The 25,042-nt window shown below is 40.6% G+C and overlaps 1 protein-coding gene across 1 annotated transcript in view; it reads right to left on the minus strand.

Moving 5' to 3' along the window:
• Window positions 1-3,229: 3,229 nt before the first annotated feature.
• The window catches only part of ME1 (malic enzyme 1, NADP(+)-dependent, cytosolic), a 222,603-nt gene continuing 200,790 nt past the window's right edge, over window positions 3,230-25,042 (minus strand). The window contains exons 10-14 of the mRNA XM_010861739.1: window positions 19,795-19,900; window positions 18,015-18,157; window positions 16,504-16,677; window positions 9,407-9,505; window positions 3,230-4,914 (exon numbers count right to left, since the gene is read on the minus strand). Coding sequence (XP_010860041.1) covers window positions 4,747-4,914; window positions 9,407-9,505; window positions 16,504-16,677; window positions 18,015-18,157; window positions 19,795-19,900 — 690 coding nt within the window. The 3' untranslated portion in view covers window positions 3,230-4,746. The remainder of the gene's footprint in view (window positions 4,915-9,406; window positions 9,506-16,503; window positions 16,678-18,014; window positions 18,158-19,794; window positions 19,901-25,042) is intronic.

The following is a 25,042-nucleotide window of genomic DNA, read 5'->3' on the forward strand; positions in this document are numbered from 1 at the left end:
CTCCACTACTTTGGCCACCTCATGCGAAGAGTTGACTCATTGGAAAAGACTCTGATGCTGGGAGGGATTGGGGGCAGGAGGAGAAGGGGACGACAGAGGATGAGATGGCTGGGTGGCATCACTGACTCGATGGATGTGAGTCTGGGTGAACTCTGGGAGTTGGTGATGGACAGGGAGGCCTGGTGTGCTGCGATTCATGGGGTCACAAAGAGTCGGACACGACTGAGCGACTGAACTGAACTGAATACAATTTTAAAAGTTCTTATCACAAGAAAAAAAGTTTGTAACTAGCTATGGTGATTTATTGTGGTGACCATCTTGCAATATATAAATATCACATTACCTTGTAAACCTGAAACTAATATGTTACATATTAAATATACCTTGATTTTTTAAAATGCTTTTCATTGACGCTACTAATCCCTTCATCAGTCTATATCTCGACTTTAGTGAAAGGAGGGTCACCAATAGGTCTTCTTGGGAGACTTAGGGGATCATTAGGATTGAAATTGTCAGATTTGCCCACTGCAAATCTACTCCTATAATCCTATCTTTGTAAACTTTGAATCCCTTTATATTATTTCAAGGAATATTCGTGTTCTCAATTTCATTTAGTGTGCATCATTGTCAAGTCTACATTTCAGTCAACTAAACCGACAAGCAGAGGCATTTTCAGCTGCTCAAGGCAGCACATTAAATGCAGGATCTGCAGTCGGTGCACCCCATTTATCAAGTCTGTGTGCATGTGTGTTGTCACTCAGTTGTGTCCAACTCTTTATGACCCTACGGACTGTAGCCAGCCAGGCTCATTTGTCCATGGGATTCCCCAGGCAAGAATACTGGGGGTTGCCATTTCCTCCTCCATGGGATCTTCCTGACCTAGTGATCGAACCCACGTCTCCTGTGGCTCCTGCATTGGCAGGCTGGTTCTTTACCACTGAGCCACCTGGGAGGCCCTCCATGAAGTCGGCCCAATCCCAAATAACACTGTTCCATCCTCAGAACATTTTCAGAATTCCTGAGATTTTGCCAATATAAATGAGCAAAGTCTAGACTTTTTTTGTTGTGAGTCTTCTCCTCCTGGGTTTGCCTTTCTAATTGTATCCACCACAGCTCCTCTCCACGCTGGTCTCTAAATGATGCCTATGGAGATCATGAGACATGACCCGGGAGGAGGAAGAGGAGACGGAGTGAGGTTGTTATGGGCTCTTCACACAAGGCATTTACAACCTCTGTAGGCAGAAGAGCTCCCACGCTGATGAGCAAGGAAGGACTTGCCAACTGTCCTGGTTTGCCTGGGAGTGAGGGGTCTCCTGGGACACAGGATGGTCAGAACTCAAGCCTGGTTTAGAGTATTACAAGTCCTCCAAATCCCCTACCCAGAGATCCCCAGTCCAAATCAACATCCTCCTGTGTCCTGGTCAATACTCTTTAGTTTCACATAAGAGTCCTGGTGAGGCTGTGAATGCAACTCCTGTTAAAATTTGGCAACCAGCAGGATGACCTATGATTTGGGGTTTCTGTTATTTCAGTCTTATAATGAGTAACAGGAGCTCTGTATCAACCTAGAGGGGTGGGATGGGCAAGGAGATGGGACAGAGTTTCAAAAGGGAGGGGATATATGTATACCTGTGGCTGATTCATGTTGAGGTTTGACAGAAAACAGCAAAATTCTGTAAAGCAATTATTCTTCAATAAAAAATAAGTTAATTTTTAAAAAAGAGGCATTTTTTCTAGAGTTTATACAGTGACTAGAACTGAGAATTTAAGCCCCTGAGCCTAAATTATCTGTTTATGAGTCCATCTCTGTAAAAGCAATCAACCTATTCCTCAGCCCTAGATTTCTTCCCTTTATACTGTTAAATGGCAGCACCCACTTATCAGCCAAAACCTTCCTATCCTTAGATGATGCAATCCATCCATTTTTCACTTCATGTTTGTGTTTGGCCGGCGGGAGGTGGCGTGGGAGTGGGGGAAGGGTACCAAAGATACATTGCTACATCAATTTTTATTAACTTACATTTTTTACCATTTGTATTTAGGTCTTTCATCCATCTGAAGTCTTCCTTTTTACATAGGGTGAGGCAGGGCTCCAGTTTCCATTTTCTCCATGTAGTAGGTTGGCTGTCCCAATCCAGTTACTGAACACCATTCTTTATGTATTGATTTTTGTGCTACTTTTATAACTATTCAGGGCGTCCGTCTGTGAGCTGTTCTATTACACTGTTCTATATGTTTCTCATGACTCTGATGTATATACCTGGATGTTGGAGGCTTAGTGTGAACAAAATAATGCAAAAATAGGGGGACTTCCCTGGTGGTCCAGTGGCTAAGACTGTGCTTCCAATGCAGGCGGTCCAGGTTCCATCCCTGGTCAGGGAGCTAGATCCCACATGCTGCAACTAAAACCACCCACCCACTACGAAAAGACCTTGCATCCCTCAATGAAGATCAAAGATTCTGAGTCCTGCAATCAACTCGGCACAATAAATAAATGATAGAAATAAAAAAGAAATGTAAAAACGTATAACAATATCTCAATTCTTTTCATAATATTCTAGATATATTGTTTCCAATAAAATACATGAACATGAATTCTACCTGTTTCTTCTTTTTATTGGAGAAGGAAATGGCAACCCAGTCCAGTACTCTTGCCTGGAAAATCCCATGAATGGAGAAGCCTGGTAGGCTACAGTCCATGGGGTCGCAAAGAGTCGGACATGACTGAGTGACTTCATTTCATTTCTTCTTATAGGACCACAGAAATTACTCATGTGTCCCACTTTCTTTTTTTTTTATCAGACAGTACTGTTCTGACTGTACTCTGGCAGATGCAAAACAGACGATGGAGAAAGGTAAACACGGATGCAGAGTTCCCCTCCTTCACTTATGAGCTCTGCGGACATGGCACGTTAAAGTATCTACTTCATATGGGAATGGTGAGGACTTCATTAAATAAGATAAGGGATGCAGACTACATGGTACCTGATCATCCAATGTTTGCTTCATTATCTTTCTCTGAGGATAACGAAGTAGCTCACTGGTAACAGTATACAGCAAACATGTACTAAATGACCACACATGTATTAAATGAATGAAGTTCAAAGTGAAATCAGCTTAGAATATTTTTAAAATTCAAAATTCTCAATCATATGACTGCCAAAACCCAGCACTGTCATTTTTAAGCGTAACAATATTTTGAGAAAAAGACAATTACTTCCTCATTTTATTCATTTGCTTTTTCTAGTGCTTTAATAAATCATTTGCATAGGTAAATACATTTAGTTAGAGCTACAAGACAACATGAAAACTAGACAAGAAATGATGAAAACTAGAAAAGGCATTCCAGATCTTTTCAAAATAACTATATTGAGGCAATTCTTGACTAACCGTTACCTTTAGAAATACCCCTACCCCTTCTACTACAACAATTTGTGTAACTTTCAGTGAAATCATTTATTACTACAGTTTATCCGAACATTTTCTTATACTCCTTGAAAGCCTTACTTCAAAAACAAGAAGTCTCCATATAATTCTGTAAATAAATAGTAAATGTTATTGTACCTGAGCTTAAGAATTTTAACTTGTCTGCACTGGTTTATTAATTTCTAAAGTAAAACCTGAAATTAACGTTCATTTCTGGACTGTAACTACTGATAGTCATTAGAATATTTTAATATCTGATGTAAAGAAGGTTTCTGATATTAGGGAAGAGGTGACAAAATTTTCTTCAAACTCAGAGGAAGGTGAGTTTGCTGTAACACAACGAGCTCTTAATTACCTGAGCTACTCAAGGGGACGCTTGGGCAGGTTACTCAGTTGGGAACCCCGCTTGCCTTGACTCTGGAGATGTGTGTCTGAAGACGTTGACCCCACAGGCAGCTCTTTCTCAAGATGGCCCCCACTCTCTCTGCTCTGCCCACTTCTCAGGCTGTGTTCAGCTGAAGCCACCAACCTCAGGACAGGGCCATGGTCTGCGAGGGCCCAGCAGCAACGTGCAGGGCTGAAGGACGGGGCATTGGAACCTCAGGACAGGGCCATGGTCTGCGAGGGCCCAGCAGCAATGTGCAGGGCTGAAGGACGGGGCATTGGTCGGGGAGAAAGAAAGGTGTTTTACGAAGGGATTTCTGATGGAGGACCACGGTGTTAAGGAGACGGAATAATGTCGAAAGAATATTAAAATCTAAGGCTGCACGAGGCATTGTAAACAGCAATGATCTTTCTTAGAAACGTTAGAATTCTGTTGCATCAAAAGAGCACATATAATCCAGGATTGGCATAAAAATACCTGAGGAGTTATTTTTCTCTAGGCAACAAAGTGTTGTTTCTGTTTTTAGCGAAAGTTCGTCCATGCCTAAATTGATTTTAATCTTTTAAGTCGATTTTTAATAAAGTGAGCAACAAAAAATTATGGATTTTAATACTGATCATATCAATTTATTACTAATTTTGGACTTCCCCTTAGTTCCCTATATAAAAATGATGGGTTTCTCAGTGGTAGTTACAATAGCTTTTAAAGATAATTAAGATGAAAACCATAAATAACCAGAAAGTAAATGAAGCAAATTGTTCAATGAGATAATCACACTAAAGTATATTAATATTCGTCTGTAAATTTTTAGGTTATTAAAGTAAAATTTCATAATCTAGCATATTATGAATTGTTATAAAAGATTTCAATCTTTGAAAATCATGAAAGACTTCAAGACCTCATTAATGGAGTTAGAAATGTCAGCTATTATGCTACTAGTCAAGTTTGGTCTGTATTTTCTGGGCCTCTTTAGGCCAAGGATAACAATCAGGTAGAATCTGGTCATAGTCAGTGCTATACATCTGAGAGCGGACAAATGCTTCCTTGTTTGGGGGTTCAGGATAAACTGTGGCTGTCTTTTCTTGGTATGCATCTTTCACAATCTAGAAATAAAAAAAGAATATTAGTTATTTTAATGAATAGAGGTGATGATGAGCACATCAGAAACTTTTCATCTGATTTCATTAACAGATGAATGGATAAAGACACAGTAAATAAACACAATGGAATACTAACCAGCTATTAAAAAAAGGACAAAATAATGCCATTTGCCACAACATGGATGCAACTAGAGATTATCATACTACATGAAATAAGTCAGAAAAAGACATATGCCATATGATACCAATTATATGTAGAATCTAAAACCTGACATAAATGAAGCTATCTATGAAAGAGAAACAGACTCATGGGCACAAAGAACAGACTTGTGGTCGCCAAGGGGAGGACTGAAGTAGGGGATTGAGGTTAGCAGGTGTCAGGTATTATCAGTATACACAGGATAGAAAAACAGCAAGGTCCTACTGCAGAGCACAGGGAGTTATATTGAATATGATAACCATAACAGAAAAGAATATAAAAAAGAAAGTGTGTGTATGTGTGTGTGTATATATAAAACTGCATTGCTTTGCTGTACAGCAGAAATTAATACAACAGTGTAAATCAACTATACCTCCATAAAAAAAGAAATTTTATATCCATTTCAAAAGATTAAAATAATTTACATCTTGCCTATTCCCAAAAACTTCAATGTATTATAATAAGAACACATGATCACAAAGATATAAAGTGAAAAGGCAATCATGTAACAAAAGGAGACTATGATGTCAGCAACAAAGGAAAGTGTGGCTGCCAGAGATTTACTCATGGGTGAGCCTACCAGAATTTCTCAGATGAGTCAGTCTTAAAAGCCTTGAAATGACCTGATAGTTAACTTGAACTCAATACCTTAAACAGAGTTTGAACTCAGATATCCTGCACTTTGAGCAATCTCGATTTTGAGCCTCCTACAGAATCTCTTTATTCATCCCACAGTTAAGGCGACGCTCACCCTAATCTGTGGGGCTCCGGGGGCAGTCTCCACGCCCCCTGCCTGACTGGTGTCACAGAACCTTGTCTCCACGCCTTTCTGTCACAGTCCCCATTCTAGTCCCCGGCCAGGGTGATCCTCAGCACTTTCTCCTTTCATAGTTGTCGCCTGACATGTCACACTTTTCCTAACTTTACTTGGCCCCACATGGTTACACATGATGCTTTTATTCTTTAAAACTCAAAAACAAACACACAAAACACTTCCTCTCAAGTCAATTTCAAACCTTGCCTTCCCATCATGTATCAATTTGATTCTCCTCACTTTGCTGAGAAAATTCCAACTAATCAGAGAAAACTCTCAATTTCTCATCATCTCAAACTATCTCCTCCATGTCTTGACATTTTCTCCTCCCCTGTGTTGAGAAAAACGGATTCCACTGTCAAAATTAATCACTCCCCATGTGCTCTTTAATTCACTCCAGTTTTTTAAGAATGCAATCCTTAAAGAGCTGTTTGTATGACAGACTTATTTGAATAAGTGTGATTTTGAAGAATATTAGAATGATTATCTCTTCTCAATGTAAAATTATGCATTTCTGAAAAATTAAAGTTATAAAGACTGTGCTATATTATGGATAAACGCTTATAAAAAATAGGAATCAAAGTATGTGAATACATGCTTATACCTTATTATAATGATGTTAGAAAAGAAAGCAACCCAATGAAAAAAGACTGCAACCAAACACACCAAAATAAAGGATGACAATACTTGCATTAGAAAAGTAGAATATCAGGTATTTTCCACTTTCCAGAGTGCCTATGAGATGGTATTACTATGTTTTAACAGATATTCTTGAGTTACAATTCACTGACAACAAAATTCAACCATTTCAAGCATACAATCCAATCACCTCTGTAAATTCAGAGTGTTAGGCAACTGTTACTACATCCAGTTTCAGAACATTTCCATCACCCCAAAAAGTTCCCCTGTGCCTCTTTTGCAATGGCTGTATCACTTTTATAATAAAATGTTCTGTTTCATTCCTGACCCAGACTCTGTGCAAATCCATTCCTCCTTCTGCTTCCAGGACACACTGTATTCACAATGCTCTCATCAGTGAAATATTCACTCTCTCCTCCTTGTCAATGCCAGACTCTCTGGAGAGTGGCTTATATATTGTTGCTTTCCTAATTCTTCCCGACTTCCCAACTTCTTGCGGGACTGTGACCGTGTTTGTAAGTTTCTGAAAGCCTCCTAAGCACTAAATAAATGTCTTCCTCTGTTCTTATCACTGGGATTTGGTTCCATCACTCATAACTTCCACCCCCATCCTGAAACGGTGTCTTCTCTAATTTCTGAGAAGCAGCTCAGTTCTGAGCCTCTTCTTTTTACTGGTGCCCTTTTTAACTGGTTTCTTTCTTCTCTCTCTGGTTTTCTTTCATTTCCACTTGCTCTCTTGGTGACCTCAACTACCTTGAGAGTTTCCCCTGCTACCACATATAAATGATCCCCCATCTTTACATCCAGCCTCTCTTTAAGTTTCAATCATCACCATTTACTTGTTAGAATCGTACATCTGAATGCACCATGGATACCGCAACCTTCAGTCTACTACACCACCTTCCTCTCTGAAGCTGATTCTTTGTCCTCGTTTCCCAACTTCTGTTTATGCACTCAGCTTTTTTTTTTTTTCCCTTTATAGGTGTGATATCTGAGTGCTGTCCTTCATTGTCTTATTTTCTCCTCCAATCATATGCTACTTCTTTTCATTGAAATCTTAAAAGGGAACTTAAAATGACAATGTGATGTTTGGTGTGTTAATAATTCAAACTATTGAGAGTTTAAAATTAGTAGATACAAATTAGGAGAAATTAGGAGCATGTTAATTTGGGCTTCCTTGATGGCTCAGACAGTAAAGAATCTGCCTGCAACACAGGAGACCCAGGTTCGATCCCTGGGTTGGGAAATCCCCTGGAGAAGGGAATAGCTACCCACTCCAGTCTTCTTGCCTGGAGAAATGTCGGAGTCCTTTGTACTCTCCTACTGTCCTTCATCATCTTACTTTCTCCTCTGATCATATGCTACTCCTTTTCATTGAAATCTTCAAAAGGAACTTAACATGACAATGTGATGTCCCATGCACTAATAATCCAAACTATTAGGGGTTTAAAACTAATAGAGACGAATTGGGACAAACCATGAGGATACTCTTCCATGAACAGATAACCAAGCAGAATTATTTAAAGGTTTTTTGTTTGTTTGTTTTGATTACTTGGTTTTTGAAGCACTTACTTTCAATCAACAAGATAAATAATGACGTATGAATCCTAAGCGGGACTGTTTTGATAAATTTGTTAATAAATGTTTACTTTCAGCCAGGAGCAATTCTGCCTCCAAGTGGACATTTGGCAATGTCCGGGGACATCTTCAGCTGTCACACCTGTTGCAGAGGCTACTGGCGTCTGGTGAATAAGGACCAGGGATGCCGCTAAACCATCTATAATCCCTGAGTAGCCCCCACAACAAAGAGTTACCCAGTGCACAGAGAGTCATGTGCACAGGCCTGAGGTTGAGAAATTCCAGTTTCAACATGTGACTACTCCTGTGGGCTGAACTATGCTACCCCAAAATGTGATGCCTTAACCTCCAGTACCTCAGAGTGGGACTGCATTTGGAGACAAGGTCTTTGGAGAGATAATTAAGTTAAAATGAGACTGTTTGGGTGAGCCCTAACCCAAGCTGACTGGTGTTCTTGTAAAAACGGAAAATACGGACACACAGAGAGCCCCCAAGGATAGGCACACACAGAAGAAAGGCCACAAGAGGACCCAGTGAGACGGTGGTCATCAACAAACCAAGGAGAGGCCTCCAAAGAAACTGGACCTGCCAACCCCTTTCATCTTAGATTTCCGGCCTCCAGATCTGTGAGAAAGTTAATTTCTGTTGTGTAAGTCACCCAGCTGGTGGGAGTTTACTATGGCAGCCCTAGCAGATGAATACAACCACCCTACAAAAAAGTCCATTTCTCTCTCATCTTAGTTACAGAAAATTACGGTTCTTCTTGACTATCTCCTTGAAGAGTTCATCTGCCACCTCAACAGCTTTGAGTTCTCTGTTCTCACTGTTTTGCTTCCTGCCCAATTTAATCAACTGTGATTTGTAAGATGTCGCATATCACAGAGACTTGGGTGGTTAAAGGCCTAAACGTCACTGTATCATACTTGCAATACTGTGGTGACCATCACAGTGTTATATGGAAAACACCAAACAATACAGGGTGAAGTTGGGGAAGCTTAGCTGAAATGAAAGCCTGATGAATCACTTCAATTCTGGGAGAGAAAAAGAAGGGTAGGGGAATCAAAGATTCAGCCCATGCCGAAGGATCAAATACACTTTCTACGCTCTGTCAGGGCACCATGCCTCGTTTCTCTGACTTCTGACATAAGAAGTGGACACAGACGTCTCAAGGAAGTACATTTTTACTACCGTTTCACTGTCTAAATATGCACACTTAGCCATAGAAGGAAGGAAAAACAATGAGACTTGAACCACAGTGGTTTTACCTTTTCTGCAATTTTCAGAGAAACATCTCTAATGGTGTCCAAAGGAGGATAAAGCCGGCCCTCCTCCAAGTGTTTATCTGATACTTGCTGAGCTATGACCTTAAAAAAAAAAAAAAGACAAAAAAAAATACTTCATATCATACAACGTGGTAGTTGTGAGGAAAATGGTGAATATCATTATAGATAAAAGCAGATCACATGAATGTCATGGGCACTTGCATCTCTCCCTCTCTCAATGGAAATGGAGCTCAGAGAGGCTTAGAGACTGGTGTGTGTATGCGAGTGTTTTTGGAGACTGGGAGGAGAAGATAATTAGCGAAAAAGATGGTGATAAGCATCTGGGTTTCCTCTTAACTCAGTTCCTCTTCTACTGCACCGTGAAATGCTGGCAGCTTTCTGACCCGATGCACTAGAGCACCGGGGGCAGAGGAGTAAGCAATTCAGAGGACAGTGAGAGAAGTGACAGGAAAGGGCCTGGAAGCAGAGCGGGGAGAGGTCGGTCATGCCTGACTCCCAGCCCACGTACTCTTATATGGGAGGCAGACAGGAGACTGAGAAAGCTATTTCTGAGTCACACTGCAGAGCAGGATATTAATGTTACACAGATTTTGGATCATGTGAACCATCTAATCAGCTTCAGCGTGGGCTGTCCCCACACACTCCCTGTTTCTAAAGGAAACAGTGTAGACATAAAAATGTGCTACAAGGGTAGATATTTTACGTTAAATGTTCTTATCACACAGACACACACACACACACACACATAATAAAGAGGGTGGGAAAAACTTCTGGAGGTAATATATTTGTTTATGGTATGGATTGTGGTGATGGCTTCAAAGGTGTATATTTATCTCTAAACTCAAGTTGAAAGATTTGTGGCTTTTTGTCAATCATACCTCAATGAAATAGCTTACAAATGAGACAAAGTGACATCATGAGCTTCTTGATGTGATGTACCGAGAAGGATATGATTATTGGGCCAACTAAACCAAACCCTATAACCACATAACTTGAATTAAATCATGAGGAACACTGCGAAAAACAACTAGCCTGTGCTCTTCAAAATGCCATTGCCAGAAAAGACAGAGAGGCTGAGATGTTCCTGCATATGAAAAGAGCACTCTGCAAGTTATAAAGGTCTTTTATAAATAACTGACAAAATTTGAATTTGGCTTATACATTAGATAGCATTGCTGCTGCTGCTGCTAAGTCGCTTCAGTCGTGTCCGACTCTGTGCGACCCCACAGATGGCAGCCCACCAAGATCCCCCGTCCCTGGGATTTTCCAGGCAAGAGTACTGGAGTGGGTTGCCATTTCCTTCTCCAATGCATGAAAGTGAAAAGTGAAAGTGAAGTCGCTTAGTCGTGTCCAACTCCTAGCGACCCCATGGACTGCAGCCCACCAGGCTCCTCCGTCCATGGGATTTCCCAGGCAAGAGTACTGGAGTGGGGTGCACTATATGAATATTAAAATTAGCTGGGTTTTCAGTTATCCAGTGACTTACATGAGTCACCGTCTCCTCCAGGTGCTGTTGTCAGGGGGATCCCCTCTACAGTCATCTGGGCAGACATTAGAGAGGGTGGGGAAGGTGATTTAGGAGGAGGGGTGTGAGGGCAGGAGGACCAAGTCTGCCTCCCAGATGTGAACCAGAGACAGGAGACTGTTTCAGGCTGCTGTACAGACTACTTGGGAGTCTGTATTGCTGATCCTGAACACTCTAAGTCCAAGAGACTGTCCAGAGGACCAAGAAAGCCAAAAATCTCTTTGTGATATAAAAATCTGCAGCAATAGTCTTTGGGATTGGTGCCAATCCGTGGGATTTCTAGTTCCATAAGAGAGCCAACTAGCATTTTGACAATAATCCTAACAGTTACTAGATATGTGGTGGCCAAACAAAACATTCACTGAGATCTCTTACATGCTACTTTTGTTAACTACAAAATAGAGACAAGAGCATTCTTCTTTTTGTGCATTCTAGAGGCTGCAGAAAATTCTTAAAGAGATGAGAACACCCGACTACCTGACCTGCCTCCTGAGAAACCTATATGCAGGTCAAGAAGCAACAGTTAGAACCGGACATGGAACAACAGACAGGTTCAAAACTGGGAAAGGAGTATGTCAAGGCTGTGTATATTGTCACCCTGCTTATTTGACTTATATGCAGAGTGCATCATGAGAAATGCCAGGCTGGATGAATCACAAGCTGGAATCAAGATTGCGGGAGAGATATCAACAACCTCACATATGCAGATGATACCACTCTAATGGCAGAAAGTGAAGAAGAACTAAAAAGCATCTCTATAAGAGTGAAAGAGGACAGTGAAAGAGCTGGCTTAAAACTCAACATTCAGAAAGACAAGGTCATGGCATCTGCTCCCATCACTTCATGGCGAAAAAACTGAAACAGTGACAGACTTTATTTTCCTGGGTTCCAAAATCACTGCAGGCAGTGACTACAGCCATGAAATTAAAAGACACTTGCTCCTTGGAAGAAAATCTGTGACAAACCTAGACAGTGCATTCAAAAGCAGAGACTTTACAGACAAAGAGCCATTTAGTCAAAGCTATAGTTTTTCCAGTAGTCATTTACGGACGTGAGGGTTGGACCACAAGGAAGGCTGAGCACCAAAGAACTGATAATTTTGAACCATGGTGCTGGAGAAGACTCTTGAGAATCCCTTTGACAGCAAGTGAATCAAAACAGTCAATCCTAAAGGAAATCAACCCTGAATATTCATTGGAAGGACTGATGCTGAAGCTGAAGCTCCAATTCTTTGGCCACCTGATGTGAAGAACCAACTCACTGGAAAAGACCCTGATGCTGGGAAAGATTGAAGGCAGGAGGAGAAGGAGATGGCAGAGGATGAGATGGTTGGATGGCATCATCAACTCAATGGACATGAGTCTGAGTAAGCTTCGGGAGATAGTGAAGGACAGGGAAGCCTGGTGTGCTGTAGTCCAAGGGGTCCCAGAGAGTCAGAGAAGACTTAGCCACTGAACAAGAGGCGTGTCTGTAGTATTGTATTCTCACTGATAAATACCAGTGACTAGTTTTATTTAATTGAATAAGTATTTAATAAGTTTCTGCTATGTGTTTTAGCATGGTGTTAGGTGCTACTGGTCTTCTGAAAGATGTATATGAGAGACCTTCTGTTTTTACAGAATATCACATATGATTTAGTTATAAGGCAAGACTTGACTGTTTGATATGTGAAACACTTGAAAGCATAATACAACGAGGAATCAAATGAAATATCAAAGAGTTTGCTAAAAATAGTCATGGCTAAGGAGAAAGATGAAAATAATTCAGAGCAGTCACAGAAAAGAGCCAAGGATAAGGCAGGACTTAAGCCATGATCTGAAGATAGGCTTAGACCAGTGGAGAAGGAATCATTTCAGGTCAAGGCGATACACAGGGCAGTCCCATGGCTGTTCCTAGGCGTGGTATATTTCAAGGCTTTGGGATTAGGGAGGATGAAAAGAAGGGCAGTCTTCCAAGCTTTGGAGCCTGCTTACAAAGTGGGTGTCACAAAGAGAAATGCGGATATTGAGGGTGAGGGAAGACGAAAGATGTTTTATTCACATCTTTATTTAAAGAAACAGCAGGGCATTTTGGTGGAAATACCCATTGGGTCACAGGAGATGTGGTAAAAGATAAGAACAGAGATACACATATTTGGTCCCTTTCAGAATGACGACAATGGAAACGAGAGAAAGAGTGAGATCTCTGAAAGCAGAAATTAAAAGAGAAAAATGAGAACAAAAGATAATGAATTTTGGGAAGAAGCTTAGTCAATAGGTAACAACTAGATGGCACAGGGAATGCTCTGTGGTGACCTGAAAGGGATGGAAATCCCAAAAAGAGAGGATCCATGTATGCATGTGGCTGATTCACTTTGCTGTACAGCAGAAACTAATACAACACTGTAAAGCAACTGTACTCTAATGAAAAATTTTTAAAGGGACTTGAAAGGGACACAAAGAAACCACTGATGTGGCATAAGAAACAGAAATATTATGTGATGCCTAAGAAGAAAGTGATGAAAAGGCCAAAAGATTCGGCCCGAGAGATCATCAGCTAGAAATCTGTCACTAGAGGGTGCTGGAGTTATTTAGGAAAGAAATCACTGGCAGCCGTAAAAGATCATCTTTCTTCTTCTGATGTGGCTGCTATAAAAGACAATGACTACATTTTCCTTAATGTAAGAACAACTTTGAAAGCTCTCAGTAGGTAGGCATCTACTTATGTTTAACACGACTTTTTGAGTCAAAGAAGCTCTGAAACCCTAGCCATCGTGCAGTGAGGACAAGAGACCGAGCAGGAGGGCTGACAGACAGATGTTCTCACAGAATGACAAGTGCGAAACCCTGGGGTTGTGCTCCTTGAGACCACGCCAGTAACATACACATCTTTCACAGTGGGGAGAAAAGCCTGTATATGTGATGAAACCACGTGAATGTTAATCAGTCTGGATGTGGTTCGGGTCAGTTAGCACGTTGTGCAGTGGGTTAATTTTAAGAGAAGAAACTCACTTAAATTTCTCCCCATGAATTGCATCCACCTCAAAAGTATCAACCAGATGAACACTCTGATGATCACAAGCTCATGATTTCACAAATGAAGGTCCAACCACTGTGTCATCCTCCTGAAGCTTGGGAGGGAAGGGAAACTGATGGGAGCCTGAGGTTCCCATTAGCTCTTGTGCTAGGAGTAATAAATTCCTCTATCTGACCTAGGAGTTCTGTGTCCTTTGCTGGCATCTGTGAATCTGAGGCAGGCTGACTTGCTAGCCTGCAAGTCAGGTTGAATTTTTGGCTTCCCTGGTAGCTCAGTGGTAAAGAATCAACCGGCCAATGCAGGAGACGCAGGTTTGATCCCTGAGTCAGGAAGATCCCTTGGAGAAGGAAACAGCAACCCACTCCAATATTCTTGCCTGGGAAATCCCATGCACAGAGGAGCCTGGCAGGCTACAGTCCATGGGGCTGCAAAAGAGTCAGACATGACTTAGCGACTAAATAGCAAAGGTGAAATTTCAGATCCTTCAGAGTGCCAAACAGTAGTGTAATGCAGCGTCCTTACTGGGTCTGCTGTGTGTTCTGTGAATCTTTCCTGGAGGCCCATGGAAGAGCCTGCTTCTGTCCTTTTAATGACTTTACAAAGACCAAACTCTCTGTTTTAATTTCTTCTTAGCTGAAATACTATAGTGGTTGCTGTATTCTGCACTGAACCCTGAATGATAAACATTTCTTCACTATACCAAATCAGACTTTTATTTCAAATCATGAGAATGTCATCATTTAGGAAAGTTCTCCATAGAAATCTTCTCCATAGAAGATTCCCATGAAATCATGAGAAATCTTATTTCATGATTTGGAAACAAAAATTTTAATTTTCTCATTATTGTCACAGAACTTGATCAAAATTTTCAGATTTTTTTTTTAAAGTTCCTTCTCTTGAACTCTGTTAATGAGAATGCAAACTGGTACAGCCACTGTGGAAAATAGTATGGAAGTTTCTCAAACTAAAATTAGAACTACCATATGACCCAGAAATTCCACTTCAGAGTGTATGGATATATATATCTAGACAAAACTATAATTTGAAAAAAATACACGTGTCCCTATGTTCAGAGCAGCATTATTTACAACTGCCATGATATGGATGTAACATAAGTGTCATCAAGATGAATGGCTAAAGAAGATGTGGTATATACATATAATGGAACACTATTCAGCCATAAAAAAGTGAAAATTTGCCATCTGCAGCAACAGAGATAGACTTGAAGGACATTATGCTATGTGAAGTCAGTCAGGCAAAGAAAGATAAATGTTGTATGATGTCACTTATATGTGGAACCTAAAAAATGCAACAAAATAGTACTAGTACAGCCACTATGGAGAACAGTGTGGAGATTCCTTAAAAAACTGGAAATAGAACTGCCTTATGATCCAGCAATCCCACTGCTGGGCATACACACTGAGGAAACCAGAAGGGAAAGAGGCACGTGTACCCCAATGTTCATCGCAGCACTGTTTATAATAGCCAGGACATGGAAGCAACCTAGATGCCCATCAGCAGATGAATGGATAAGAAAGCAGTGGTACATATACACAATGGAGTATTACTCAGCCATTAAAAAGAAAACATTTGAATCAGTTCTAATGAGGTGGATGAAACTGGAGCCTATTATACAGAGTGAAGTAAGCCAGAAGGAAAAACACCAATACAGTATAACAACGCATATATATGGAATTTAGAAAGATGGTAACAATAACCCTGTGTACGAGACAGCAAGAGAGACACTGATGTATAGAACAGTCTTATGGACTCTGTGGGAGAGGGAGAGGGTGGGAAGATTTGGGAGAATGGCATTGAAACATGTAAAATATCATGTATGAAATGAGATGCCAGTCCAGGTTCGATGCACGATACTGGATGCTTGGGGCTAGTGCACTGGGACGACCCAGAGGGATGGTATGGGGAGGGAGGAGGGAGGAGGGTTCAGAATGGGGAACACATGTATACCTGTGGCGGATTCATTTTGCTATTTGGCAAAACTAATACAATTATGTAAAGTTTAAAAATAAAATAAAATTAAAAAAAAAATAGTGAATATGACCAAGCAGCAGCAGACTCATGGACACAGACAACAAACTAGCGGTTACCAGTGGGGAGAGGGAAGGAGGAGTGGCAAATAAGAGATGGGGTTAAGAGGCACAAACTACTGTGTATAAAACAAGCTGCAAGGACATATTGTGCAGCACGGGAATACAGCCAATATTTTATAATAGGCACAGATGGAGTATAACCGTTGGAAATTATGGATCATTATGTTGTACACCTGTAATTTATATAATATTGTACATCAATTTAAAAAAGGTCCCTTTTAAGGGATCAGAACACAGTCTTTCTGCTGGCTACAGAAGAACAATGCTTACTAGTGACTCACTGTGAACTTACAACCCACCCCTTACTCCCCTGGGGGAAAGATTTGATCCTCGGACTTTACACCTTCTAGGGAGTGAGCTGAGATGCAGATGGCCTACAACGAGCTGATCTGTCACAGCCTTGACAGACAGACAGTATTTTACAATACCTCAGCAGTGGTGAGAAAAATCTTATCCGTGATATGCCTCAGTCCACACGCCACAACACCAAGAGCAACTCCAGGGAACACGTAGGAATTGTTGCCTTGGCCAGGATAAAGAGTCTTTCCACTCGGAAGGGTAACGGGATCAAAAGGACTGCCGCTGGCAAAAATGGCGCGACCCTGCAAGACAGACACGCAACCGTGAAAAGAGGCAGGGTGTCTTCAAACAGATGGATCCTAAGAGAATAGTGCAAGTATTTAGTACTTAGAAAGAGGTCTGATTTTTCATTGACTCCCAGTAAGTGTGAATGAGAAGGCTCTCATGATGTTGGTGGTAAGTTCTGAAGTGGGTGCTTATTTTTCTCTATCTTCCTCTCTCCTCCAAGGAGAAGCGTACAAACTACAGGAGACCCCAAGACCACCACCCGTTGTTGGCAGTGGTCCAACACACAGGGCCATCAACCATCTCTAGCCTAGAGGCTTCCACTTACAGGCTTCTGAAGATAAAAGTGATGGGTTGGGGTTTGAGTCTTCGAAAGGCTGACATTGTAGGTTAGAGTTTAGGGGTCAACACACTTCCATGTAATCATTGGGACAAATTTTATACATTGTAAATAATTATCTGCAAAGTCCCATAGGAAAAAAAATTCACTAGCACAAGAGGGATTAGCAAATATGAATAAATTATCAATAATTGTAAACAACTGTCTTTATATTTTTTCCCCCTAGTCTTAATATTGGGTTGGCCAAAAAGTTCATATGGAGAAACTCAAACAAACTTTTTGACCAACCCAATATTTTCTCATGTTTTTGAGGAACCTCGTATTTACAAGTTTTAAGACAGCATGAACTCAGGGCCTGTCAGGGGCTAGACTCCAGACTGCCAGTCAAAGCGAGGGGGCATCTGTGTGATCTGGGAAGCGGTACAGATGAAACTGCTCAGTCCTTGAAAACAGGGATAGGAAATCCTCAACAAATAAAGCATCACAGTCTAAGAAATGCCCTTGAAAAGCATAAACATGTTTTGGAAATAGTTATGTATTGAAGCTTTAAGGATGCCTATACCAACCTGGCTGGATGTCAAAATAACTGCCCAAATGCTCCATCCACAGCATCAAAATCCAAACCCAGGAGCAGTCAGCAAAGTAAAAATAAGGCTGTGGTTTTATACTGTATGCTTGTGTTTAGGAATAGCTAGTTAAAAGTTATTTTAATAAGCATCTAGGATCAAGCTTTTTCCTCTTTAACTTTTATGTTTAGATCTTAGATACTTCCAAAGCACTTAAGGAAAATTATCAATAAAACATTACAAAGTTTATTCTGTTTTATTGAAGAACAGGATTTATATGACACTCTAAAAAAGGATATGGTTCTTATCCTTCTGTTTACTTCGCCTTCACTCTTGGTTGTAAAATGTTTAAAGGTTAACTGGCAGGCACCTTAGATACCCTGGGCTTCCCTACAAAGAATTACAATTTGACTATTAAAATATCAGTTATGTTTTTTTTTTCCCTTACCTTGGTCAGTTTATAGCACTGCTCTGCAGTACATTCTGCTTTACTAGTTGGATTACTCAAGGCAAAAATAATAGGCCGTTCATTGAAGGCTGCCATGTCTTTGATAATTTGTTCTGAGAAGGCACCACCAATCGCAGCAACTCCTAACAGAGAAACAAGAAACCAGTGAACAGGGCCATCATTGGTTATTTAATCCAATGACCCCCCCCACCCCCAGCCCCACCAAACAATGAGACACGTCAGGTCATTTTGTAATATACCCTAAGCAATACAGAATATTTGTATGAAAATGACAAAAAGAGGTGTCCGTTAATGCCAATAGCCTTTAAGGTTATAGTATCTATGAAAAAAAAAAAAAACAAGAGTTTTAATATTCAGCTCATGAGTAGATTTAATGACCAATCACTAGGAATTCTGATAATAGGCATTTTTATTGGAAAATAAATGTATCTAATATATATTATCTCTCTATAAACAATTCTAGAAGTTTATTTCAGTGTCTGAGGCTACCAAGTAATCATGTTTTATTATCCAGTGCTAACACTTAAGTCAATCATCCCATTCAATGACAGAACTGGAGTATGACTCATTGAAGGAATTTGAACAGACAAAGCAGTTAGCATCATGAAAATTTTAAACAGTAAGATTCCTGATAGAACACATTTTATAAAAAAACAATGAAGGTTTACTATGGTTGCTGTCATGGAGTAAACACTTGTTTTTATTAGGGTTCTCATCCTTATTCTCAAAATCGTCATCTGTTGCAAATGGAATGGAAGACCAAGTAAGGGCTGGCATTATACACACACAAAATAAAGGATATAAAGCTTCAAAACTTTGAGATATTTTTCCAACCACAACAAATTCGTCCACACTGAACATCTTTCTGTGCGTGTGCGGTATGGAAACTACCATGTTGTCTGCTATGGGGAAGATATAAAGACGTGAAGTTACAGGCCCTGTTTTCAGTCTTTCTTAACCTTGGCCCCATGAGCAATGGGCTGGACAACTCCTTGTTGGGGGCAGGGGTGCTTTCCTGGGCGTTGGAGGAGATGGAACAGTGTCCCTCGGTCTCCACCCAATGACAATCTCCCTCCAGCTGTGACAACAAAATGTCTCCAGACGTTGCCAAATGTTTCTTAACTGGGCAAAATCGCCCCCATCCGAGATCCACTGTCTGTTTGGAATAACTGGCCTGGCAAAGTGCTGGATGTGCCAGGTATTGACAGGTTGACAGAGTTAGCAAAGGGAACCACCCCCCTCAGCTGGCATCATCGGTAACAAGGCGGCACTGAATTTACAAATCTAGGCGTCTACGGGGCACTGCTGCTTCAGGGAATAGGTAACTTTGTGTAATTCCAAGACCAGAATTTCAAAAAGCTAAAGAATGTCTCAAAAATTATCAGCAAGAGGACTTTGCTGGTGGTACAGTGGACAGGAATCCCGCCTGCCAGTGCAGGGTCATGGGTTCGATCCCGGGTCTGGGAGGAGTCCACACGCGATGCGGCAACTAAGCCCGTGGACCACAGCTACTGAAGGACCACGTGGCCCACAGCCCTTGCTCCACAGCAAGCAAAGCTACCTCGGTGAGAAGCCCACGCACTGCAACAGGAGTAGCAACCACTACCAGAGACAGCCCTCATGCAGCAACAAAGACCCAGTGCAGCCAAAAATAAGATAAATCAATAAGTAATTTAAAAAAATTAACCGTAAGGAAACAAATCAGGCCCACGTGGGGTGGGGACAGGGTTTACAGGAGAGGGAAGAAGCCAAAGCTCACCAATGAGGGCAGTTGGTTTTATATCTTGAACGATGGCTTCAAGGTTCTTCATTTCTTTATGTTCATGGGCAAATTCCTCTTTCTCTTGTGTTAAGGCAGCACGTCCCTACGTAGGGCAAATAAGAAGAAATGATAAATCTGCCAAGTGTATGAGAGTCAAGGAAGTTTCAGAGTATTACACATATTAGCAGAATTTATACTGAATAGGTTTATGTAGTATGTCTTCCAGCTATTCTTAAAGTCTCCTCTCCAATTATCAGAGAATTATTTCATTGACTCTTGTCACAAAGGTTTATATTTCAGACAACGCTCCAAGCAATAAGGGTGTAACAGTGAACAAAATAAAGCCTTTCCCTTATTTAACTATTATTTAATATTTAAAATCCTAACTCTACAGACCCTTACAAGAAATAAGCGTTAACAAATGGCAATGCAAAATATTATTTAAATAAAGATACTGTTTCTTAGATATGATTTGTGTTGACGAAGCAGTGTCTTAGAGTGCAGAGCGGCCTTTAGTGGTTGCACAAATCCTTTACGGACCACTCACTAAGAATGGAACTTGATGCCATGTTTATGTAATACTGTGAGGTTCTGAATAAGCACTAGCTTCGTGTGCTTTTATTTTGTAATGTTTTGATCATAGTTGCACCATGTATTATCTAAGAAACATCTAATTATAATATCCCAGCTATAAAAAGGAACTTAGGATGGGGGTAGGGAATGTTATCTAAAAATCTGCTTCCTTCATTTTCCCCCTGCTCTTTCAGTATTTTATCTTTCCACATAATTAGTAGATCTGAAGATGAAATTCTCATCTACACTTCTATGACCAGGGATAATATCTGCTCAAATTAGAATTCTCTTCATTTACCTATTATTCATTTTCCTTACTTCAGTGAGTTAGTCATTCATCATGTCAGACTCTTTGTGACTCTGTGGACTGTAGCCCACCAGGCTCCTCTGTCCTTGAAATTCTCCAGGCAAGAATACTGGAGTGGGTAGCTGTTCCCTTCTCCTGGGGATCTTCCCAACCCAGGGACTGAACCCTGGTCTCCTGCATTGTAGGCAGATTCTTTACTGTCTGAGCCACCAGGGAAGCTTTCATCAAAGAATGAGTGATGAAATAGTTTTTTGTTCACAGGAAGAAATAGTTAAATTAAGTGTGCTACTTATTAAAACTTGACTTTTAAATTGTAAAAACAATAGGTGGCGCTAGTGGTAAAGAACCCATCTGCCAATGCAGGAGACCTAAGAGACGGGTTCAATACCTGGGTTGGGAATATCCCTCAGAAGAGGGCATGGCAATCCACTCCAGTATTCTTGCCTGGAGAATCCCATGGACATTAGAGCCTGGCAGGCTACAGTCCATAGGGTTGCAAAGAGTCTGACACTACTGAAGTGACCTGGCACACACACACTTACTAAACTTGACTTTTAAATTATAATAATACTCTACCTATAAATTTTGAAGATTTTGACTACATAATAAATCAGTACCTAACTTTATATGATACTTTATAGCTTATAAGTTATCTTCATATATTTCATTTGATCCCCTCAACAATTTGAGAAGTAGGGCAAATATAATTAGGTTTTTGCATGAAGAAACAGAGGCTGCAGGACAGTATGCAGCTTGCTGGAGGCAGGTGCTAAAACTCAGTCTTTCCAATAATACAACACAGTCCAGTTCTGGAGAAAACACTTTACAAATGGTGTATGTCCGACTGTATGCAAATTGTTACTCCTGGTTCAATATTCTTGCTTTAAAAGGCTATTATCAACCTACATAGGAAAAGAATCTGAGAAAGAATAGATATGTGTATATGTATAACTGAATCACTTTGCTATACACCAGAAACTAACACAACATTGTATTGTGTTAGTTTAGCTAGTGGTCTGCAGCCTACCAGGCTCCTCCGTCCACTCCCATGGACGGAGGAGCCTGGTGGGCTGCAGTCCATGGGATCGCTGAGTCGGGCATGACTGAGCGACTTCACTTTCACTTTTCATTTTCACGCATTGGAGAAGGAAATGGCAATCCACTCCAGTGCTCTTGCCTGGAGAATCCCAGGGACGGGGGAACCTGGTTGGCTGCCGTCTGTGGGGTCGCACAGAGTCAGACACAACTGAAGGGACTTAGCAGCAGCAGCAGCTAGTTAGTATAAATCAAACTTCAGTTTGGTGCTTACTTCTTCAAAGGTTTAGAGATTTACTTTTCAGGATACCTACTGTCAGAGCCTCTGTTAGGTTCTTTAACAGAGAAAAAAAAATCTCAGGATAACTATTCACCTACTCCAAAACAACCATAGTCATCTCGACCTGGTGTTATGCAATCTTGAGGGCTGCTGATAATAAGTGTATCCCTTAGAGAAGACTGAATGAACCTCAGGGTTTTGCCTCTTGGCCTTTCGGTTTCCACCTGACTGGTTTAAGTATTAAGCAAATACATTCCAACAAAGGAATAACCAACGCGGACTACGGTCAAAGAAACTACCATACGTCCTAGAGCTTTCCTTCCATGTTATATTACTGCATTCGAGTATCACCTTTTCTTCTTTAATAACAGTAAAATGCGATAATTAATCTTTTTCTGTGATTTACTTTGGAATAGAAAAAAGAACCCCCACCAAAAGGATTGTGAGGAAAAGGACATGTATAAGATGTTCAGGATTATTAACAGAATAGGAAGTACTAAAAATAGTTCTTAGAGGAGACTGCATCCCTGATTTGTTTATTCTAAAAAATGCTTGCACTCACAAAACAGGAAGATTCCACACAATCCATGGTAAAACACCATGGCCCGCAGAGAGAAACATAAGAACGAGGAGGCCACAGAGAGTGCTTACTGAAGCTTCTGAGTCAGGAAACAACCCATTCTTGACCATTTAGCTGCTGACAAACAACATGCCGATGAGAACATATCCAAACTGCTTCTGGTATACAGCTTTAAATAAATTTGCATATGATCACATAAAAATGAACACCAATTTATTTTCATAAAAAAAGCTGAGTGCCAAAGAATTGACACTTTTGAACGTGGCGTTGGAGAAGACTTTTGAGAGCCCCTTGGACTGCAGGGAAATCAAACCAATCAATCTTAAGGGAAATCAATCCTGAACATTCATTGGAAGGACTGATGCTGAAGCTCCAATACTTTGGCCACCTGATGTGAAGAGCCAACTCATTGGAAAAGCTCCTGAAGCTGAGAAAGATTGAAGGCAGGAGGAGAAGGGGACGACACAGGATGAGATGGTTGGATGGCATCACCGACTCAATGGACATGAGTGTGAGCAAGCTCTGGGAAATGGTGAAGGACAGGCAAGCCTGGCGTGCTACAGACCACGGAGCTGAAGAGAGTCAGACACGACTGAGCAACTGAACAACAATTCATTTTCATTATATTACCAAGCCAAGAAGTAGCCTTCTACATGAGAAAATAAAAGCAGCATGAGAGTAAAAGTCTTAGAAATGATATTATGGGCAGCTGCAATAAGTAAATTCAACCTCGTATAATATGAATGGTACCACTGCTACAAGTAAGCTATAAATAAAAGAAGAGGGTCTTGTCTGCTTATATTGAATGTGGACCTACAAATCCATAATATGAAATGAATTTAAAAGATATTGTGAGAGACATAATCCCCATTTTTTAGTTCAGTAATTCAAAATATTTTCCACAGCATACTGTCTCAGATTATCCCAAACAGCAAATTAAAAATGCTTTAAATGTATTCTACAACATTGTTCTCACAGCTATTAATTATGGTCAAAATAAACTGATATAAATTGTGATAAATTTTTGGCTTAGGGACATGAATAAATACTAGTATCAGAGTCCATTCTAACAGCTAAGAACAAATACATTTATGTTACTTCTGAAAGCTTTAATAATATACAAAAAAATAAAGAAAACCTCCCCAGAAAATGCCATCTACAAGTGCTGGAGACAGAACATGGGACTCGGGCTCAGGGTAGTGGGGTCCTCCTCAGGCCCTTCCGTTCACTCACGATCTTGGGCGAGGCCTTTGGTACTTTGACGGATGCTGGTTTCTCCATCTAGAAAATGGTTCGGTTAGGTGATGATGACAGTGTAATGAAAACGGACCTGATCTGGGCTTTACAAAGCCAACTGAGTACCAGACACACTGGAGGAAAATTAGATTCCTGAGCCCTGCTGCCAGATATTTTAATTCAAGTCCAGGATGAGGCCCTGGCATCTGTATTTTTTTTTCAAACTTCTCAGATGATTTGAGTGATTAGCCAGTTTTGAGCATCTCTGCACTAAAGGGTTTATCAGATGTCTACCAGAAGCATTTTTTTAAAGATATTAATATGTGATCTGTTTTCAAAAAAGTAGAAAATGATGAGTTCTAATGAAAGAATGCTACAAAATAACATAAAAGCACAGATTTCTAGTACTGCTCTTTTGGCTATTTCATGAGATACCATGAAAAGTATTTAATAAGGCTTAAAACCCCCTAAGTTTCCTGGAATGAGAAACAAATCATGAAGAAGACTGATAAAAATCATAGGAAAAGATGTATGCTTATGCGCTTATCGTGAACATCTTACTTTATTAATCATTGTAACAGCACTGGCAGCTCCAGGCCACTAAAGCCAGAACTTGGCCAGAAGACATCTGTCTAGCAAGAAACATAAATTACCTACAGCCTCACCCCCAAAGACGTAATTCTTAGTGGGGACTTAGGAATGCAGAGGGAACACTGAAAGAAGGCCAGGAATCATGCATACCAGCATCACCAAAGGGCTCAACTTGCCAAGAACAGAAAAATCAAAAGACAAAAATAAAGGTCTCCCAAGTATTTTCTATACAATTTTCAAAGCTGATGTGCTGATCTGGTTTAGATCTGGAATGGGACCTTCTCTGGATCTGTAATATTCAGGCAAATGTCTTTACCTTTGGACTCCTGTTTTCTATACCAATGGCTCACTTTTCTCTTCTTTTCAAAATGCAATTTGGAATACACCTTCTTTACACCAAATACTTCAGCTGGAGGTAGATATAGATTTTTTTTTTCTGTTCAGTCTTCCTTTTCAGGAACCCTTGCTGAAATGCTTTTTGTCTGCATTTGCCACTTTTTCTCTCAAGTACCCTGGGTGTTCACTGGAAGGACTGATGCTGAAGCTGAAACTCCAATACTTTGGCCACCTCATGCGAAGAGCTGACTCATTGGAAAAGCCCTGATGCTGGGGAGGATTGGGGGGCAGGGAGGAGAAGGGGGAC

Source organism: Bison bison, unplaced genomic scaffold (genome assembly GCF_000754665.1).
Source record: "Bison bison bison isolate TAMUID 2011002044 unplaced genomic scaffold, Bison_UMD1.0 scf7180017864473, whole genome shotgun sequence".
In the NCBI taxonomy this organism is placed as follows: Eukaryota; Metazoa; Chordata; class Mammalia; order Artiodactyla; family Bovidae; genus Bison; species Bison bison.